Here is a 22,475-nt window from a genome sequence, read left to right on the forward strand (position 1 = left end):
TCCACCTTTCTTCGGAACTACATGCACCGGACTCACCCATTCGCTATCGGAGATAGGATAAATCATCCCCGCCTCTAATAACTTCACAACCTCTTTTCTAACAACTTCTTTCATGGTCGGATTCAATTGCCTTTGAGGTTGTGCCACGGGCCAAAAATCATCTTCTAACATATTTAATGCATACAATAGGTCGGACTAATACCCTTCAAATCGGATGAAACCCATCCTATTGCTCCTTGATTCTTTATCAATATTTCTTTCAATCGATGCTCTTCCTTGCTAGACAAACCACTATTAATGATAACCGGCTTAGTGAAATTGTCACCGAGAAACACATATTTCAAATGAGACGGTAACACATTCAACTCCACCTTTGGCTCTTCAACTTTAGGCTCATCTTTCAATTCTTCAATTTGAGTTTCAAATGGAATTATCTCATCACAAGCCTCAAGATTTCTCAAGCAATCTTCAATTTCTTTCTCTTGATCTTTGGTAAGCACTTCAAGAGCTTCCATCAGAGTTTTCTCAAGAGGATTTGACAAATGCATTTGATTCTCCACTTTCATAATAGCTTTTTTTGTAGCATCGATTCTAAAACAATCATCATCATCACTCTGATGCTTGATGGCTTCAAAGAGATCAAGACATAACTCCTCGTCTTGGTACCCCGCAATTTCATTAAGCCATCATCAATGTCTATCATCATTCAGGCCGTCTTCATGAAAAGCCTTCCTAAGATCAATGGTATATCAGGATCTTCTTCCATGTCTATGACGACAAAATCCACAGGAAACCAAAATTTGTCAACCTTGACAAGCAAGTCTTCCGCAACTCCATGAGGATGAGCTGTGGATTTATCCGCTAATGATAATGTCATACGAGTTGGCTTCAAGTCATTAATTCCTAACCTTCTCACCATAGACAATGGGATCAAATTAATACTAGAACCGGTATCCACCAAACCTTTGCCTATTTGAACATTGCCAATAGACACCGTCAACGTCACCCGTCCCGGATCATTTGATTTAATCGGTGTAGTGCGTTGAATTAACGCATTACAACAAGAGCTCACCGTTACTACCTCAGGATCCAAGAATCTTCTCTTTTTGGTGATGATGTCTTTGATAAATTTAGAATACATCGGCATTTGCTCTAATGCCTCGGAAAAAGGAATATTTATTTGCAATTTACTAAAAATGTCCAAGAACCGAGCATAGTGCTTTGCATCTTCTTTCTTTGACGGACCGGGAGGGTAAGGCAATTTTTTCACATGAATTGAATCCTCTTTCATCTTCCCCTTTTCACTCACACTCAATTTTTTCTTTCCTTTTTCCACCTCTATCTCAGGATTTTCTTTTTCAACTAATTCTTTCTCTTTCTCATTTTCAACTAAATCACCCTCAACATTTTTTTCTACTTCAATCACTCTATCTTTTTCAACATCAACAATATCTTCCTCAACTACTTCTCCTACCCCCATATCAATATTTCTACCGCTACGAGTTAGAATGGACTTACAATGCTCTCGAGGATTTTCTTGCGTAATAGCCGGAAAAGGACCTTTGTTTTGATCGGCAAGTTGTTTTGACAATTGCCCGACTTGAGTTTCTAGATTCTTTATGGCCGCATCCGTACTCTTTTGGCTTGCAATTTGCAATTGCATGAATTGGCTAAGAGTGTCCTCGATTGAAAGCTTTGTTTGTTGAGGTTGTTGATTGTAACCACCTTGATAAGGATTTTGACGATTCGATAGACCCGCATCCGGCCTCCATCCTTGTTGATAACCTTAATTACCTCTTTGTTGGTAACCTTGGTTATTATTGTAAGGTTGTTTTGGTCGCCCACCATATCCTTGATTAGGATTTGAAACATAATTCACTTCTTCGGCGGGTGGAGGACAATAACCAGTTTGATGATCACCCCTACACAATTCACAACACAACACTTGTTGATTTTTAGTAGGGGTCCCATGTATCTCTTTGAGCTGTTGAGGTAGTTTCGTCATTTGTTGAGTGAGCAATTCCACTTGTTGTGTCAATAACTTGTTTTGAGCAAGTATTGCATTACTCGTATTCAACTCAAGAACTCCCGGCTTTCTTTGCGATGTACTACGGTTGTGTTGCCCATTATATCACCGCCGTTCTATAGCTTATTTTGTCTTGAGTTAAGGTTACTTTGGTTTTGGGTTTGCAAAAGATCATTCCACAATTTAGTAGCAAAGAGTAAATTAATGAAAGTTCTAAGTTTTAAGAAAATGTATCAAGAATCGATTTCACCGACCTAATTTTTGTATGTCAACCTATAAATATATATATATATATATATATGAACTTTTTAACGATCAATATAATTACGTATCGACGTCTATACCGTTCGTGTCCGCAACGATATAGCTAGATTTGCCGTATTGTTTAACCGCCGATTTCTCCACCGTTTAAACAATACAAATAACGTTTTAAAACCGATACAACGTAAATATCAAACATTAAATCCATGTCTGCAACTTATAGTTTGATAGATGATAAAGTGAGGTCAAGATACAAACATTGATGTCTCAAACATTTATGCCATAGAAAAACTTTAATAAACAAACTAAACCATCTATATTGATCATCACTTGTTCATACATAATATATTCACAAGAAAAACATACAAAAGTCAAGGAGGATTACATCTTATCTTGATACAAAAGAGATTTAGCTATCCATAAAAATGGTAGCTTGCTCAATAAGGTAAGGATGAAGAATAACAAGCATCTACGGCGATTAATCGACGATCAAGGCTTCGATTCTTCAATTTTTCAGTTCCTACAGTAGACAAGGGTTCTTTAAGCTCTCTAAAAGATCAAGAAGACATAAAATATATGATTTTCTCCTTATATAGAAATTTTGTTTTCTGTTCAGGGCGCGTCGCGCCCTCTAGCGCGCATCGCGCCATGTCACTTGTTCATCAAACCGCCCAAGCGTGCCACGCGCGCTTTTCTCTGCTGGAAGCTTCAAGAAAATATCTGGCCCAGGGTGCGACGCGCCCTATTACCGCGTGCCACACGCTATGCTCTGCCCACCAGTCTTCAATCATGGCCAAAACAAGCTCAAAACTTCCCAAAATTTGGAAAGACATACAAAATCATAACTAAAACACATATTAACATAAAATAAAAGCTTAAAATTATAAACTACAAATAATTATCTAAAACTACAGGGAATTATACGAATACTCGATAAAAACGGTCGAAAGGTGCCACAAATTAAACTAGATATTAACACAATTTGGCACCTAACACACGTACAATTAAAAAAAAAACACATTTTTTTTTTACTTTTTTCTAAGCTTTTTTTATGCTTCACTTATCCCTCTGAAGGTTTGTCTTAGAGTTGTCTTATCCCTCAACGCAAACTCAAAAACAAACTTTTGGTCGATGATTTCATATGAGGCCTACCTTTTTTTGAAACCTTTTTTTCAAAACTTTTGGCCAATGATGATACCTGAGGCCCCCCTTTAAAAAATATTTGTTTTGGCCAATGATGAATATCTGAGGCATCTTCTGTTGAATTTTAATTCTTTACAATGTTTTTTTAATCTTTTAAAGGTTTTTGGCCAATGATGATACATTGAGGCCATTTTTGCTACAATTTGGTTTACATGCCTTTTGACATCTGGCTATTGTTGTCTCGATCTGACAATGGCCCTATCAAAACCTTTAAGGTTTGTTATATTTTGTTTTTTTTTATTTTGGCTGTTTTTGTTTTGCTGTATTTGGTTTAGCCATGGTCATCATTGTCTCGATCTGACAATGACCTTATCAAACCTTTGAGGTTTTGCCCTTTTGGCCAATATTTGGTCCACCCCTTTTATTTTAAATAAAATAATTTTTCTGCTAATACTTAATAAAAACCTTTTTTATAAAAACCTAGAGGCTAAATGGGTCCTTTTGAGTACAAGGGAGACAAAGGGTGCCTAACACATTCCCTTTGCCTAATTAAACTACTTACCCAAAATCTCTTCTTATTTTTAAGGGTTTCTCACTTGCCCAAAAAAATTGGGTGGCGACTTCGTTTGAACTTAAATTTTTAAGGCAGGTTGCTATAGCTGGCGACCCTGCTGGGGAATGTTTATAAAAAATTAGGTGTACCCTAATTTAGCCTTTAGGTTTTAGGATTTGAGTTTTTATTTTGGTTATTATCTATTTGATTTATTGCTTTTAAATTATAGATATTATTAATATTATTCTGTTGGTTGGAAATTAATTTTAAAATTATATTTTCAGTATACCTCAAAATATTAATACATACTTATGATATTTGTTATGACTGTCGCACGCTCGCGAAAATAGACAGAGTCGCCACCAATATATTTATCCCATCGAGGGAAAGGAATATCAGAAAACCTAGAATAAAGAAAGGATAAGAAAAGGTCTTTTGACCAGAGATAGGATACGGGAGTCAGTTACGCGAGGGGAAGGTGCTAGCACCCCTCACGCCCATCGTACTCGATGGTATCCACCTATGTTTGTTGCTATCTAAAGGGTGTGTAAATCTATAGCTTAATGCAAAGAGAATGCATGCAAATGCAAGAAAAAGAAACACGGGGAAAATAAGGTTTATAAATAGTTGTGCTCGCTTAGGCCCCGCGACCTAATGCCTACGTATCCTTTTCAGGAATCAGAGCCCCGTAGTTCGGCTCACATGTTTTTGTTTGTTTTTGTGTTTTTTAGTTGAACAGTTACATTCGCACTCCGCTGTTCGACCTCTGGAGTCTTAAGCTGGGAATGGAGCAGAAATAACGTGCTCTTAAGTGCCTCTGAGGCAAAAGAAAAATGAAGAGTGTGGTTTATGCCTTTTAATGGGAATGTCCCTTTTTATGGAGTTTCGATCATTGTTAGATGTTTTAGATGAATTGTTGGTAGATTTTAGGGGAATTAGTTTGAGTATAAATTCAATTATAATTGCAACAAACTATATACAAAAGGAGTCTTACAAACAAATAGAACTCATACAAGCTATGAATTACACTAAAATGTTCAAAATCAACACTTAGTAAAAACCACATAACAAACTCACTTTATGAGTAAAAATCCACAAGTATGGAAGTGTCAACCGAGTGAACCGGAGCGATGCCACAAGCTCAAAAATAAACCAGTATGATCCATATAAAAAACAGAAGCTTTACATGCGCAGACGGACTCAAAAAAGTGGACAGTTCGAACACTTTTTGGTCCAAAAAAACGATTTTCGCAGAAAAACCAGAACTGCTCAAAACAGACCCAACAGTGTTCGAAACGAAAATCCTTCTGCGGAGAAAGATTCGAAACGCCCCAAAACCCCTAGGTACATGTAAAGAAAGCTACGATCGGATAAACGATTCCAGAGTTATGCTAAAAACTCGGTTCATGTACCAAAACGGCCGAATTTCACAACTTGAGATTTTACCACTAAACTTCTGCCAACTTTGGCACGAATAGTCCTAGATATAATGCAGCCGCCTAATGAAACTCATTTCAAGTGGTGAAATTGGCGGAATCGAAGCGGTGAATTAGTGAGAGGCAAGAGATAGGTCACGCGTGAGAGGAGGGAGGATACCGCGGCTGAGTTGGAAGAGGAGAGAAGGGCCGACGCGATTTTTCGGTAGCGTCGTGCTATGTCCGGCAGTGGTTGGCTAGAGAGCAGTGGCTGGCCGACGGCGTGGTGGTCCACGAACGGTGATGGCAGCGGTGGAGGGAGAAGTGAGAAGGGGATTCGAGTGGTGGTGGTCTGCCACGTGAGGAAGAGGGGTTGAGCCTTTTTGATTTCTTTCTTCTTCCTTTCTTTGTGTTTTTTTTTTGTCATAAAAAATGAGAATGGGAATTGTCTATTTTTCTTGTTTGGAGAAATGAGAGGAAGTTAGAGAGAAAACGAGTGGAGGGAAAATAGTAGAGTGAAAAAATGAGACCAAAATGTAGAATTTTCAACTTATTTGACGCTTAAGTGAAAATAACACAGTGCTCGGTGAAAAATTCCGACTCTGAGCCTGATGATTGCAAAACCCTAACTCCACCAGTCATGATTAATAAAGAAACAAATTTGAATCACCCTAGAATGAAGATGAAAGTAACAGTAAAACCCTGGATCTTCAACATCCTTGATCCTGATGCCAAATTTATTGATTAATGATGCATGTTGTGTTAAATGACCTGATGGATGAAATTATGAGATGCATAAGCCAATTAGAAGTGAAATTAGGAGGGAAAATTTTTGGGTGCAACAGCTGCCCCTATTTAATCGTCTTAAACCTGAAGGTGAGATTGACGCTAGCCTTTCGATCCTTCGAGGTAGAAGAAGTTTAAATATCAAGAGAACCTGAAGATTTGCCTGATGAGAGATAGGATCCACTAGGGGAAAGATGGTGTTAACTCCACTGAGGAAGATTGTATCGATTCTGGATTGATCAAGATAACTCTGGGTTAGAAATGAAATACATATCAACTCTGGGTTGAAAAAGAAAAGTGGGTCGACTCTGGGTCGAAGAATAAAGGGAAGTCAACTCTGGATTGGATAAGAGGTCAACATCAACTATGGGTTGAGAATAGAAAGGGAAATCAGTATTAGTGGGACAGGATATAAGCATCAACTCTGGGTTGAGAGAAAGTAATTCAACTCTGGGTCGAACAAGGATTTGGAAAATAACTATAGGTTGAAAGAGGAATATTTAGAAATAACCGTTAACTCTGGGTTGAGTAGGAAAGGACAAAAGATAACCGTCAACTCTGGGTTGAGTGGGACAAGGGAAGGATCAACTCTAGGTTGAAATAAAGGTAATCGTCAACTCTGGGTTGAGTGGGTAAAGAAGAAGGTAACCGTCAACTCTGGGTTTAGTGGGAAGCGAAAACAAGAGATACCATCAACTGTGGGTGAGATAACCTTCAACTCTAGGTTGAGTGGGAAAGACAAATGACGACCGTCAACTCTGGGTTGAGTGGGGTAGAAAGAAGATAACCGTCAACTCTGGGTTGAGTGGGAAACGACGAAAGATAACCGTCAACTCTGAGTTGAGTGGGCAAAAGAGATTAAAGGAAATAACCGTCAACTTTGGGTTGAGTGGGAAAAGACAGAAGATAACCGTCAACTCTGGGTTGAGTGGGAAAATAAATCAACAAGGAATAACCGTCAACTCTGGGTTGAGTGGGAAAAAGGAAACAAGAGATAACCGTCAACTCTGGGTTGAGTGGGAAAGACAAGAGATAACCGTCAACTCTGGGTTGAGTGGGAAAGACAAGAAAAAATCGTCAACTCTGGGTTGAGTGGGAAAGACAAGAAAAAACCGTCAACTCTGGGTTAAGTGGGAAAATATAATTAACTCGGGGTTAAAAGATGAAAGGAAAGTCAACTATGGGTTGAACACAAAAACATCAACTCTGGGTTGAAGAAAGATGAACATGATTGACTTTGGAAGATGACACCACAATGGTAATGGTAACTCTGAGTGATCCAGTGGACTATCAATTGAATGCTTTGTAGGGACCTCATCTGATGAGTAACTTGGCTTATGCTTCACATGCAAATGTTTGATTTATTTTATGCACTTCTGGAGATGCAACGCAATGAATTCTATATGCAGTGTACTGATTAATCAGGGTTTCTGCTTTGTATGGAATAGATTGGGTGGAGTTCTAAAACTCTGTTTGAGAATCAAGGTGGGGTGGATGCCCCTGATTTCTTGATGATTGGATCATGCGGGAGAAATGATAACGTAAATGCAATGATATGCATGATGTATGTATGATTATGAATGTAATGATTGTTTCCAAGATATAAGGAGTGGATGGAGGATGCCTTTGTGGAAAGGTTGTTGCTTGAAGGATAGAGTGGGTGAAGGTGAGGCGTTTGGCTTGACTCCTCGACACCTGTCTCGATATCTGACACTTGCTTGAAGATAGAGAAATGAATTGTTACTAGCTTGCCCCAGCGTGTATGATCTTTTGAGATAGAACTTTAATATGCTTGAATCATGGAGATTTGTAATGGGCTGCCCCAGTGTTGATCATGGAATGAATGCCCCAGATTGAAAGGAACTCTTCCACCAAATGGATGTTTGAGATATTTGCTCGGTGGATGACCAACCTTTGCATTTGCAAGATTACTCGACGGAATTTCAATGTTGAACTTTCCTTGGTATCAAGTACTTACTTTCATATTAGAGACAATTCTGTTTTGAAAAAGATAATGAGAATGCAATGCACATGTTAATCTCAAAGGAAAAGTTTTTATTTGTCGCAATGGCCCTATCAAAAGTTTCGATCTGACAATGGCCCTATCAAAACCTTTAAGGTTTGCTATATTTTCTTTTTTTTATTTTGGTTGTATTTTGTTTTGCTGTATTTGGTTTAGCCATGGTCATTGTTGTCTCGATCTGAAAATGACCTTATCAAACCTTTGAGGTTTAGCCCTTTTGGCCAATATTTGGTCAACCCCTTTTGTTTTAAATAAAATGATTTTTCTGCTAATACATAATAAAAACCTAAAGGCTAAATGGGTCCCCTTGAGTACAAGGGAGACAAAGGGTGCCTAACACCTTCCCTTTGCCTAATTAACCTACTTACCCAAAATCTCTTCTTATTTTTAAGGGTTTCTCACTTGCCCAAATAAAGTGGGTGGAGACTCCGTTTGAACGTAAATTTTTAAGGCAGGTTTCTATAGTCGGCATCAATATTCAGACGACGTGGTTGGACGAGGCAGCTTTGGTCCTCCACTGTAAAATAGGGAGTGTGCCTTTTAAATACCTGGGAATTCTAGTTTGCAGTAACCACAGGAGGGAAGGGATGTGGTAGCCGGTAGTAGAGGCGGTGAGTCGAAGATTATTCTGACGGAATAACAGACATCTATCAATCGGTGGTCGGGTTGTTCTCCTAAAATCGGTCCTGTATGAAATTCGAGTCTACTTCCTTTCTTTCTTTAAAGCACCTTCAGGTATCATTTCCAAACATAAATCCTTATTTAAAAAAATCTTGTGGGGCGGGTGTGAGGCATCTAAGAAAATCAATTGGGTCCAATGGGAGAAGAGGGAAGGGGGTTAGGCATAAAAAATTTGAAAGCCTTAATTTAGCATTGTTAGGAAAATGGAAATGGCGACTCCTTGTAGAGAAAAACAGTTTATGGTATAAGGTTTTGGCAAGTAAATACGGCGAGGCAAACGGTAGGATCGTCAGAGAAAGGAGAGTTAATTCAGTTTGGTGGAAGGACATCCAAAATATCGAAAAAGGAACACGGGGTTTTGATCTAAATTGGATGTCTAGAAAGCTTAAAATATTGATAGGAAATGGGGAGGATACCTTTCTGTGGCTAGACCCCTGGTGTGATGAATCACCGTTAAAAGATAGATTTCCTAGTCTATTTAGGATCTGTGAAGATAAAAACTTAAGTTTAAAGGAATGGGCAGTGGGAATAGGCCAAAGGAATATCACTTGGAATAGAGACTTGACACAAGAAGAGATTAGAATGGAGCATGAATTGAAATATAAGTTGAATAGAGTGTATATTACTCTAGAGAGGATGGACACTTGGGGATGGGGCTCTGGTAATTATTCGGTTAAAGAAGCTTACATTGCAATTATGGAGAAGCCTATAGATGTCGAAAGAACGAAACTTGCAGAGGCTTGGAACAAATTTGTCCCGTTAAAGGCAACAACTTTGGTGTGGCAGTTATTACAAGATAGAATGCCATCCAAGGTTAATTTATACAAGCGAGGAGTGCTGAACAATAATCAATTGGAATGTTCATATGGTTGTGGGTTGATAGAAAGTGTTTCTCATATTTTCTTTGAGTGTGATTTCAGTTTGCAGGTGTGGTTCAAGATTCTTCGATGGCTAAACATATCCACGGAGATGCATAATGTAGCAATGTCAAACTTTTAACAGTTCAGAGGGTTGTGCGGAACAGGAAAAATAGAGTAGATAAATTTAGTGTAATTTGGTTTGCTAGAGTTTGGATAATTTGGAAAGGTCGTAACGAAAAAACTTTTAGAGAAAAGGATAGATCGGCAGAACATTAGGCCGAAGAATCAAAATCTTGTCTTGGAGATGGCTGAGAAGTAAAGCTAAAGGATTCTGCTATCCCCTCAGTCAGTGGATGTGCAGTTCTAGATTGTGTATGGGGTTCGATAACTGATGATGTTCGTTTTGATGAAAGGGAGACTTCCATGCTTCTCAAGTGCGAGTGTCCGAAGAATTCATTTGTTTGCTTCCAGTTTCGGCGTCTAGCTTCCCTGTAGAGAGGAATTTGAGTATAATATTGTAGAACTGATCATTTGTTTCTGTTTGGTGGAGGCAGCTTGGTGGATGGAATTAATTGTCGGTCGTTGCTTGTTTCGGTCGCATCCAGTTTGTAGACGCATGATGTCATATAGAGACGCAATTCCTGTTCCTCCTGTAGCCCTTATGTTTGCAGGAATTCGGTTTCTTTTTTCAGGCAGTCCAGTTGTTCCGGTGATGCGTTTTAGCAATTTGGCTGTTGTGCGAATTAGGCGGTTGCAATTGGGTACTGCATGGTTTGTGATCTGTGATATTATGTTGTTTAGGGAGTCTCCTAGTCTTGAAATTTGATGATTTTTGACAGGTATTACTAGTAGTGAGTATGGAGTAATTGACATGTAATAGAGTTAGAATTACCTGCTTTAGAATTGAAGTCCGTTACTTTAGAACTGGAACCTATTTTTAGCAGGTCTTAGAATTGGAGTCTGTTATTCATAAATTCCTAGCATGTCTTGTGCTAGATGTTTAATATAATATTTTATTTACTTCTTCAAAAAAAAAACAATGATGACCACAATAAACCCTATAAATCTTTCTAACATGTCTTCTGAATAATCATAAGCCACACACGTGTCTAACGAATAATAATTTACTACATTTGTTAACAATTATCACTAAATTAGAACTGCTAAAAGAAATACACAATTTGTGAATTGAATTCAAGTAACAACCCAAAGCCAAAATGACTAATTTAAATCACCAAAACCATGCACACTAGCAATAGAGAAGCATAAATCTGCATCTTTTAAACACTTTACAAAACAAAAAAGGTATTATCCTTAGAAAGATTTCTTTCTACCAACGAATTTCATCCTTTGACTCACTCCATTGAGGTCGTAATGAGTTATTGTAATTCGAAGAACCATTCCTTCATGAATACACATTATTGGAATTTTTTTGAGCCCTACCTCGTCCTCGACCATAAGGCACATTATTCGAACATGGATGACAATAGTAAGATTCTCCATGATCGGTAGATTGTTGATTGTGAAAAGGAGAAAATGATGACATTCTATCATTTAGAGTTTCATGATTTATTCTTTCTGGTTTTCCTCTACCTGAAGCCCATCCAACACCAGCACCTTTGTGGATGAATTCAGGTGATGCATTTAGAGAAGGTGTTAGGTGGTGTGTTCCGACTTCGATGGTAAGGGCAGGATTTGGGAAAACAATAAATTGAACCAAGAAAAAAGGGAGTATCTCTGCAAGCAATATTCAAACACAGAAAGAAAATATTAGGATTTACCATTCTAGGCTATTCTCATCAATTTCATCATAGTTTATTCAATGCCAATCATTTGGTACATATAGTCCTGCCAGCTTATGACAACCAAGGCAAAAAGGAATCTAATTATTATAATGTATTGACTCACTATAATAGAAAGTTCTAGAGTCTATGATGAATAACATTGCTAGGGTTTCTAATGATAAAAGTCACGAAACTACTTGGGCTTAACATGGTTGTGCTTGGCCCGAATCTGAGCAATTGGACCAGACCTCTCTTTAGCCTCCTTTTCTTCTGCAGCTACTGTCTCATCTTCCTCTTCATTAATCACTTGGGCTTGTGCACTTTTTGGGCCCATAACATCCCCTGGAACTTCGAGACCCACCTTGTCCTCAAGGTGGGAATTAGGAAAAGAAAATATGATCTCAGCGACATATTCTCTAGTATCTTCCGGAAACAAACCTTCCCATTGAATGAGCAGTTTAGGTTAATTTCTAGGACCCATGTCTTTCCAATCAAGAGCAGCAAGAGGTTGAATCATTAGGCGGTTGCCAATAGCATCAAGAGGTAATGTTAAGGCAACATCAGAAGGTCTGTAATATGGTTTCAACTTGGAGGCATGAAAAATAGAATGTATTTTACTAGTGGAAGGAAGTTCAAGTTTGAAAGCAACCCTACCATATTAATCTGCGATTTTGAAAGGACCGTAAAAACATTGAGACAACTTCTGCAAACGTTTTCCAACAACTGATGACTGTCTATAGGGTCTGAGTTTCACAAACACATAGTCACCAACCTTGAATACCTGAGGTTTATGTTTCATTTCAGCATAATGTTTCATATCTTCCCGGGCCTTTTGTAACTTCTTTTTAAGTAATTCCAGCATAGTGTCACGATCAACTAATGTGTCTTCCACGGCCTACACATGACTTGAGCCTTTAGTGTAACCGCGTAGAGATGGAGGAGTTATGCCATAGACAATCTGGAAGTGAGAGAAACCAGTGGCAGAGTGTACTGCGCAGTTGTAATGCCACTCTGCCCAAACAAGAAACTTTCCCCAGAGTTTTGGTTTCTCATGCACGAAGGCACGCAAATACTACTGCAACACTTTATTAACAATCTTGGTTTGTTCATCCCCTTCTAGATTATATGTTGTTGTCATGCGTAACTTAGTGCCAGTTAAGGTGAATAATTCACGCCAAAAATTGCTGCAAAAAACAGGATCACGATCGGATACCATGCTGCGAGGCATACCCTGCAACTTACAAAACATTTGAGAAAATAAGTCAGCAACTTTGATAGGCATAAAAGAAGTGGGCAGCATTCTAAAATAAGCATCCTTTGATAGGCGTTCCACCACAACTAGGATCACTGTATTGCTTTGGAAAGAAGAGAGCCTTGTGATGAAATCAATTGAAATGTCTTCCCAAACTCTCTCCGGAATGGGTAAAGGTTGTAAAAGTCCATAAGGTAATTGAGGAGGAACCTTGGTTTGTTTACAAACAAGGCATTCTTTGACAAAGGCAGCAACCTCTTTTTTCATACCATGCCAAAATACATTTTCCTTCAATCTACTGTAGGTTTTGTGAACACCACTATGGCCTCCTAGCGGTGAAGAGTGAAATTCTTTGAGTAAGATTTGTTTGATGGTGGCAGAATCCGGAATAAAGAGCTTCCTTTTGAAAATAACTAGTCCATCATGAAGTGTATAGTCAGTATAAGCTGCAGGTTCTGCAGTGATATTTTGAATTAATTCTTGAAGATGAGCTTCTTCCATAAACAATGACTTTAGCTTTTGAATGAATTCCTAATGTGGAACAGTTAAAGCAAGACAATGTGCTCTAGAGAGAGTATCAGCAACCCGGTTCTGAGCACTTAGTTTGTAGATTATTTCATAAGTGTAACCCAGGAGTTTTGCTAAGTAGAATTGTTGTTCTGGTGTTAGAATAACTTGTGTCATAAGCTCCCGGAGACTTCTTTGGTCAGTGTAAGTCAGAAATTTGCGTCCCAAGAGATTTGTACGACATTTCTTAACTGCCCATGTAATAGCATACAATTCTCTAACACAAGTAGCAGATGTCATCATTCTAAGACAAAACTTCTTGCTATAGTAGCAAATAGGCTACCCTTGCTGGATCAAAACATCACCCACTCCCGAACCCGACGCATCAGTTTCAAGGATGAACAGTTCAAAAAAAATTGGCAACATTAAGACAGGGGCTTCAGACATAGCTCTCTTTAAAGCATCAAATGCGTGTTGAGTAGCGTCATGCCATTGGAAGGCATATTTTTTTAGTAACTCAGTAAGAGGTGCAACAATAGTAGAATAATAATGAATGAATTTGCGATAAATACCTATCAGACCCAGAAATCCATGCAAGTGTTTCATAGATTTTGGTGTTGGCCAATTAACCATAGCAAAAATTTTCTCTGGATCCAGACCAACACCATTAATAGATACAATATGGCCTAAATAAGGAGCATATTTTTTTGCAATGGAGCATTTGGAAAGCTTTAAGTGAAACTCATTTTTTAATAAGCAGTTAAACACATTAGTCAAATGTTCCAAATGTGTACCAAAAGATGAACTATAAACCAAAATGTCATCAAAAAACACAATCACAAATTGTCTAAAAAAGGGTTGAAAAATTAAATTCATTGTAGATTGGAAAGTTGAAGGAGCATTTGATAAACCAACGAGCATTACCAGGAATTCATAGTGACCGAGATGCGTGCGAAATGTTGTCTTTGGAATGTACGCAGGAGCCATGTGAATCTGATGATAACCACAATGAAGATCTAACTTTGTAAACCACTTAGTACCGTAGAAATCATCCAATAACTCCTTGATGGTCGGAATAGGAAAGCGATCATTGGTCGTGAGGGCGCTTAAAGCACGATAATCCACGCAAAAGCGCCATGAACCATCCTTTTTGCGAACTAGTAACACTGGAGAAGAAAAAGAACTCGAACTGTGTTGAATAATACCTTGCTTGAGAATATCATGAATTTGAGATTCAATTTCTTATTTTTGGAAGTGAGGGTAGCGATTAGGGCGGACATTAACTGGTTCAGAGTTGTCAAGAAGGGGAATATGGTGGTGTATAGGTCTTTGAGGTGGCATGGAGGTGGGTGTATTGAATATGGGGGAAAATTTGGTAACTAGTGATTGTATGACAGGGTCAATCGTGGATGTATCAGCTATGGATGATGTATTAGAGAGCAAATGGAGGTGATATATGTTATCAATGGTATCAATGTCTACAAGCTGGTGACGTTGGTGTAAGGGGGCTTCATCGGGCGAGGGTTTGGGTAGGCCAACCAGGTTTACAGCTTCACCTTTCAAATTGAAACTCATGGTGAAGTGAGCATAATTAGTTATGATTGGACCAAGGGTTTTAAGCCATTAAACCCCTAAGACAAGCTCAACACCACGTATCGGTAGTGCAAACAAATCTACCAGAAACATATGGGGGCCAAAAAATAATGGAACTTGAGGGAAAAAAGTATTGCACTTGAGTTCTTCACCATTACCTACAAGTACATTGAAGGGGTTGGTTGGTTTAACAGTGAGACCCAACAAACGAGCAATACAATCTTGAACAAAGTTATGGGTGCTTCCACTATCAATCAAAATGGAAATTGGTTGTTTTTTAACGTGTCCTATACACAAAGGCTATGTTTGGGAGTTTGGAGGGGAGGGGAGGGGAAGGCTTCCAAAAACAAAATTTTAAAAAAATATAAGAAAATATTTGACATTTTTTGAAAAATGATTTTGTTTAGAATGATAAAAGAGTCATTATTATTAATATATTTTTAATTTTGGGAATACTATAACAACCTAAAAGATATTTGGAACATTTATGTAAGCCCTTCAAAACCCTCCTTCAATACATTTTTTGAGTTCCCCCATTTTATGGGGTTTTTGGTGTTATGAATAAACTCAAACCCTCCAAAATCCTCCTACCCAAAATCTTTTTATCCTTTTCACCAAATTCTTCCTATTTTTCAAAGTCCTCCCCTCCCTTCCCCTCCAAACTCCCAAACATAGCCAAAGAGTTTGAGGAATGCTATGTCCCATTAATGCGTGAAGGCTTATCTGTAGAGGGTCATTTTCAGTGAGAACTGGTTCAAGTTCATTCATAGCAGAGTTAAAAGGGATTGTTTCTGAGTTTGTGTGAAAGGCTGTGAGGGACAAAGCGGTGGGGTCGTCAAAAGTTGGTGTCGGTTCAGGTGCTACAGTCATGAGGTTGAATTGGCATTTGCAACGGTGGTTGCGAGTGAACTCTTCGTCACAGTTGTAGCATAGGCCCTTATCACGGTGATCATGGAGCTCGGCTAGAGAAAAACGTTTGGTGGTTAGGGTTTTTTGTGGTTAATGGTGAGGGTTGGTCGGAAACTAGTTTTTGTTGGAGTGGGTTGGGGTTTTTGTGGTAGAAGGGTTTAACCCGATTATCTAAGGTTTTCTCCTCTTGAAGCTTGGCAAGACTGATGTCTTGAGTGAGAGTCAGGGGCTGGAAAGCTTGAACTTCTCGGTGTATCACCGGTTTGAGGCCGGAGATGAGGCAACTTAGATAAAATTGGGGTTGTAAGCCCACGATTCGGTTTTCCAGTGTCTCGAACGGAGCTTGATACGCCACAACGGTGGAAGTTTGTTAGAATTTGAACAAAGCTCCTCTGGGATCTTCGTACAACGACGGTGCGAATTGTGTTTCTAGAGAGTGAAGAAACGTCTTCCAAGAGAGGATCATGTTGTTTGTAAACATCCACTAGAACCATGCTAAAGCTTATGCCTCCATGCAAAACGATGCGATGCGCAGCAACCTTTGGTCCTCCGATGTACGGTGGAAATCAAAAAACTGTGTAATCTTAAAGATCCATCCATGTGGGTCAGTTCCATCAAATCATGGAATACCAATTTTAGGGAGGTGTTTGGGAAAAGGTTAGGTTCAATTTTGGGAAAACCAAGTGGTCCAAGGCGGTTACAGAGGCCATGAATGTCACCAATGAATATGGCAATGGTTTGTTGGAAAGCTTCTTGGTTGGCTAAAATTTGTTGTAAGGTGTTGGAAAGAGAGTTCGGTGAAGAGGGAGAGGAGAACATGGCAGCTCAATGAGAGCACCAATTGTTAGGTGGTGTGTTCCAATTTCGGTGGTAAGAGCAGAATTTGGGAAAACAATAAATTGAATCAAGCAAGAAGTGAATATCTTAGCAAGTAATATTCAAACACAGAAAGAAAATATTAGCTTTTACTACTCTAGGCTATTCTCATCAATTTCATCATCGTTTATTCAATGTCAATCATTTGGTACATATAGTCCTGCCAACTCATGACAACCAAGGCAAAAGGAATTTAACTATTACAATGTAGTGACTCACTATAATAGAAAGTTCTAGAGTCTGTGATGAATAACATTGCTAAGATTTCAAATGATAAAAGTCACGAAGCCACTTGGGCTTAACATGGTTGCGCTTGGCCCGAATCTGAGTAATTGGGCCAGACCTCTCTTCAGCCTCCTCTTCTTCTGCAGCTAGTGTCTCATCTTCCTCTTCATTAATCACTTGGGCTTCTGCATTATTTGGGCCCATAAAAGAAGAGCTTCTTCCACCAAAAGTAGTTTTATTTGGTGGAAACTTTGAAGTACTGGCCTCATTGTTTGAACTTCTCCAACGGTCTTGATTATGTAACCTAAATAGTCAAGTTGGTCAATCAATGTTTCTTACACGGGGAAAGAAACTGCCAAAGTTCTAACCACATTAACCTCTAAACACAGTAAAAGAAAGAAGAGAAATTTGATAAACCGCACCTTTCAAAGCGATTATATTGTTGCTGACGTTCGTGCCAAAGAACTGTTTCCATTAAGTCATTTTCAAATATTGTCTGCAAGCCAATTCATTTTTATTTTGTAATACATCAATGATCAACAAGGGTATTTACATGTTTTCTTTTATGTCTAAACCATTTTTATCGTCTAATCATTTTCCTTGATCAGAAATTTGTTTAGCAATTAAGCAACAAGGATGTTACCTTATCAGGAAGGTTTACACCAAATAGCAAATGCTGATAACGACTTGTACTATTCATAGGTAGCTCGTATTTGACACAGCTGCAGCATAAAGTGATATCAAAATGTAAAGAAAATGTCGAAAATTAAATGCAAAACAAATTTTTCAAAATGAAACAAGGATTTTAGTAGCATACAAGACAACATCTTCTTCATTGTTGTCCTCAACACAGTTGTGACAGAGACTTATGGTGCCTCCAATGCCATCAATGCTAAAAACATAACAAAACATTAGAAAAACCAATGGCAATGGTAACACTACTCTATCTTATTTATAGCATTAAATATTGTTAAAAATCATCATCATCCAATAAAAATCATCAACCTTATGCTTGTATGTAGCTTGTTTGAACTTAGTGAGCAAATTTTTTCTGCCAACTTAAGACTCTTGCTAACCAACAACCTATCAACTTCAACCGAATTTCTCATTGCTTCATTTTCCTACAAATCACAGTTTTGAAGAATTAAAGGACATTAAAAAACACTATAATTAAATGTTTACAAGAAAAGAAAACCATTCATACAGATAATCCCTTTATGAGTTCTCTGGTTTCAGCCAAAAGCCTTCTTTCATCGATATATGGAAGTTTGAATACGCCCTTAACAAAAAAAAAAGTTCAATCAATGAATGTTTTTGAACCGAATTCATAATAAAGATAACTTGGTTATAATTCAGACGCTGAATATGACGTGCTACATAGGTTGAGTGAGATTACCATCCACCTGAAGCGCTTTCCTTCTATGTCAACTTCAAATTCTACATAACCAAGAAAACAAGAAACAAGTCCAATTTATTATTTTCATCAAAAAATGAGTTTAATATATCACAGATACTCTAGGAAAAATAAAACTCAAAAAAAGCTTACGCCGAGGAAACAAGTCAAATATTTTAGACTTCTCATCCAGCATCAATTGTGCATAAGCTTTAGGAAGGGCATAAGCACTGCATACAAGTGAAATCAAGTAATATTTTATCAAGACTAACGAATCATCAGTATCATGTCAGTGTTTCATAGTATTAAATGTGACAGTAATAAAGAAAATTACCTCCTTTGAGGAAGAACACTTAAGAGTTGATCAAAAGGCAAGAATGGAACACCTTTCTCAAAATTTACTCTCACTTGACTCATACCCTTAAAGTCTGAAGCAAATGGACTATAGTAGAATGGATAAAACCTGCATTTTATTTCCAATTCTTGCTTCTTATTTTCCACACATAAAATAAAATCAACAAGCGCATAAGAAAAATAAAATGTCGCTTTTGACGATATTGTTTCTTACCATGTCCATGAAGCAACTCCTGAAAAATAGTACTCAAGAAGCCACAATAATCCTTCAGTGTACTTCTGCACCTATAATTAAATTGCCACCACTATTCAATATACTTAAGCAAAGGACACAACTATTCGGCATATGCAATGTCATTGCTTTGTAGAAATTAAGAAAAAGAACAAAAGCAAATAAGAAAGTAGTTGAAGAGAGAAACTTACTACTTGTTTTCTTTTTTGCTCAATGTTGATGGAACCGTCCACAGAAAATTTCTCTTTATAATATCTTTCTTTAAAGCCAACAGCTCCTAGTTTTATCTAAAATGAATTGTAAAAACACTTACAAATCAACCATATATTGAATGTTAAAACGAAGAAGAAAAATTAAATTATAACGGCCTTATTGAGGAAAAAAAATGTATACCTTGTCATTCAAGAAATCTCCACTCGTAAATAAATCCCCTTTACCTTTCATGCATTTCTTTAACTCCTCTTTTAAATCATATGTGTTCTTCAAAATCTAAAAATAAGAATAAAAAATGATCAACAATTTAACATCATCAAACTCAAATAAGATATTCAATTGTAAAAAATGTTAATCAAAATGCATAATTGCTTCTTCATGAGACACTGGACAAACATTGTAGGAAGTCGGCGTCTTCTTAATGCGAATAGCGCAATCTGAACTACTTCCATTCTCAATATTAGTGAAATTACATGCATCCTGTTCTTCTTGCTTCTGAAAGAAAAACAGAACCAGATGAATCTGCAAATGCATAATTCATGTCACCACTTTTCAAATAGTAAACACAAACTTACTGAATTTTCATGATCCCTAATAAGCCTTCTTAATTTTTTCTCTCTCATTGCACTTATTTTATTGAAGATTTTTTCTTCATATGTACCAACCATGAGTATGAATTCTTCAACTCTTGATAGCTTCACAAAATCACTATGTTTCCCACCCATCTGATTTCATATCGATGCCACATAAAATAAAATGAAAATTAACGAAACTTAGATTAAAAACATGAGATATAATATAAACAAGGAATCATATTATAAACTGTTAATGTTACCTTATTTATGTCGACAAGATATCCTCCAAGTTTATGAAACTCCTTCTTGTAAACAGTCATAAGTAAATCAATAGACCCCTAACAAAATGGACCGAAACAAATAAACATAGGTAACTACAAATTCGAATTCATTTAAATTTAAAACTATGTGAAAAAGTTGATAAGTACATCATAAATATCCAAAGAAGGCAATTGGGGAAGAAAATCATTTCCAGCGAAGAAACAAATGAAGATAAAATCGTCAATTATCCGCTCAAAATCATAAATGAAATTTTTGGGAGGATCTTGGATCTTCATGTCTAATTCAAGATATTCTCTCAACAACCAAATATGCAAAAGCTGCAAGAAAGTATACAGATTAAAAATTAGAATCAACTCATCAACTTCAAAGTTATTGACTTAAATCACATATTATTTTACCTTGAACGTCTTTGCAGCATTTTGCTCCAGCTTCTCATAATAATTAGGAGGATCCTGTAAATGATAGGAATTTGTTAAGCACATACCAAATCAGCAAAATGTATTCAAACTATACAGAATCAACATCAGCAAAATGTAAAGTCTATTGATAACCTCTCTTAAAATTGAAAAATGAGGCTCATGGCTTGACAATCCAAGCATTATGAGATCAGCATCCTGCATCCAAAAATCAACAAAATTGAGTTTAAATGTTTCAAATATCATAAGAAATTAGCACCCTGTGAAAAAGAAATAGAAACATCGATTTTGGTACCGAGCCATATAGGCAATGGACAGTGTTTGGATTGTAATCAGGCAGTCCGCGCTGTTTCCTTATGAATGACATAATCTTATGTTCTCCTTCTCCAGGAACATTAGAATCAGATAAAATTACCTAAGTAAAACATATACAGAAGCATTATATTTACGGTAACATATATAGTGTCATATATCCAAAAGAACATAGTTTTATTACGTTACCATAATATCCTTCCATAATAAATCAGAAGAAATCCTTGAAGAGATGTAAGCTTTAAGAGCCTTTGAGAGTTGATGCATGAACTCAGTCCCTGGTGTGATTATATTAGAATCAGACACTTCACATTCTTGTTTGGGTAGAACTTGTTTTCCTTCCATTTCATATTGTTTCCTCAGTCTCTCTTCCTCAGCTTCCTACCAATTCAAAACAATATTAATTCGGAAAAAAGCACCAAGGTTCATTTTGTAAGCAGTTACACTTACACGCATTTCATTATCTTTAGCAGCTTGAAAACGTCTGGTCCTTTGCTGGTTCATTTTGCCTCGTGGTGCAACTCCATCTGATCAATATATAACACAAACAAAATAACCTTTGTTGAGTTATTTGTTGAAACTAATATTAAAAAAGCAGTATCATCATGTAGGGTTTTTGCGACTCACCGATGGCCATGTACAGTAGCTTTCTAGGTTTAACAATGGTAACAAGGTGATCAATGTAGTCAAACATATTTGCAAACACTTCCAAAAATGTTGTTGGAGGTGAAGTCTGAAACACATTATAATAATATAAATAGAGGAATAATAAGTTGAAGTAAGAGAGAAGTAGTAAAAGTGAGAGAGTGAGAGTAACAACTAACATTGATGTTATCATCGTTGGGATGAAAACATGGATGGATAATGGAGTTCATGTCGATATAAAGATTATCATATTCCACCGTTGGAGTAGTGTTGGTGTTAGCATCTTCAATAATCTTTGGATATTTTTTTATTAACCATCTATAAAACACTGGTACACCCATAATAATCACAGCTTCTTCTGAATATGGATGATATCACACTGTCTTTTGAGTCACACAAATAAGTAAGATTATTTGTACTAGAGTGAAGTGAATAAGAGGGAGTGATGCGAGAAAATGAAGAGACAGAAGAAAAATCTGTTCTCGAGCATACCAAAGATTATTACTCATTACTCATAATTAAACTAATTAAAGATTTATGACAAATGACAATGTGTGTACTTAACCAATCCAATATAGTTGGAAGGAGAAGGAAACAAAAAAGTAACATAGAAAATCCACACTTCTGTTTTCTCATCATTAGTATCTCTTTGTGGGCGGCTCCATGTCATCTTTTCAAAAACTTAACCAAAAATCTTCTAAACTTTTTATTCTATTTTATATAGTTAATTTTATATAAATAATAATCTATTAATTATTTAAGAGTGTATGCCTAACCTAGTAGTGAAAACTTATATCTTGAGTAAAAAGTCATGTTCTCATCCTCTTGTTTGTTTTAAATAAATAATAGTCATTTTGAGTAAAAAGTTCTGTCCACATTTTAATAAGTTAGAATTGCATCTAAATAATATAAAAATTAAAACTCAATTATAGTAGGAATATCTCCATTTAATAATTTTTTTATATAAACTAAATGATCCAACTTTATTATTTTTTACTACTAAAATGAGCATATGTGAAATATAAAAATGAAAACTGTTTCAGCTAAATATAGTGCTTGTATTGAACATTATAAATAAATAAAACTAAATAATGACTAGGTTGAGTACGTGGTAGTTATGTTGGGTATAGTGGAGGTAAAGTTTGCAGGACTCTGAAAC

At 37.0% G+C, this 22,475-nt stretch overlaps 1 protein-coding gene across 1 annotated transcript; it reads right to left on the minus strand.

The window, feature by feature from the left end:
- Positions 1 to 11,153: 11,153 nt before the first annotated feature.
- LOC131606822 (5'-3' exoribonuclease 3-like) lies at positions 11,154 to 21,657 on the minus strand. Its single transcript, XM_058878937.1, has 24 exons — positions 21,496 to 21,657; positions 21,299 to 21,404; positions 21,122 to 21,198; positions 20,861 to 21,052; positions 20,655 to 20,774; positions 20,488 to 20,557; positions 20,342 to 20,397; positions 20,090 to 20,260; positions 19,922 to 19,999; positions 19,662 to 19,811; positions 19,459 to 19,581; positions 19,267 to 19,362; positions 19,065 to 19,160; positions 18,856 to 18,926; positions 18,622 to 18,750; positions 18,441 to 18,517; positions 18,291 to 18,331; positions 18,099 to 18,173; positions 17,900 to 18,015; positions 17,712 to 17,786; positions 17,538 to 17,616; positions 17,317 to 17,390; positions 17,107 to 17,198; positions 11,154 to 11,401 (listed from the first exon to the last, which is right to left on the minus strand). The coding sequence occupies exons 1-24, from the start codon at positions 21,655 to 21,657 to the stop codon at positions 11,154 to 11,156; spliced, it is 2,574 nt and encodes an 857-aa protein (XP_058734920.1).
- Positions 21,658 to 22,475: the final 818 nt, after the last annotated feature.

Source organism: Vicia villosa, linkage group LG5 (genome assembly GCF_029867415.1).
Source record: "Vicia villosa cultivar HV-30 ecotype Madison, WI linkage group LG5, Vvil1.0, whole genome shotgun sequence".
Lineage (NCBI taxonomy): Eukaryota > Viridiplantae > Streptophyta > Magnoliopsida > Fabales > Fabaceae > Vicia > Vicia villosa.

What these genes read in the sequence shown, in the direction of transcription:
- LOC131606822 (XM_058878937.1), bottom strand. Translation starts at nt 21,657, where the DNA reads ATGGGTGTACCAGTGTTTTATAGATGGTTAATAAAAAAATATCCAAAG. An exon ending in GGAGTTGCTTCATGGACATG is followed by an intron (nt 18,751 to 18,855) that starts GTAAGAAACAAT and finishes AATAAAATGCAG; the next exon opens with GTTTTATCCATTCTACTATA. An exon ending in AATGAAGAAGATGTTGTCTT is followed by an intron (nt 17,617 to 17,711) that starts GTATGCTACTAA and finishes TTTATGCTGCAG; the next exon opens with CTGTGTCAAATACGAGCTAC.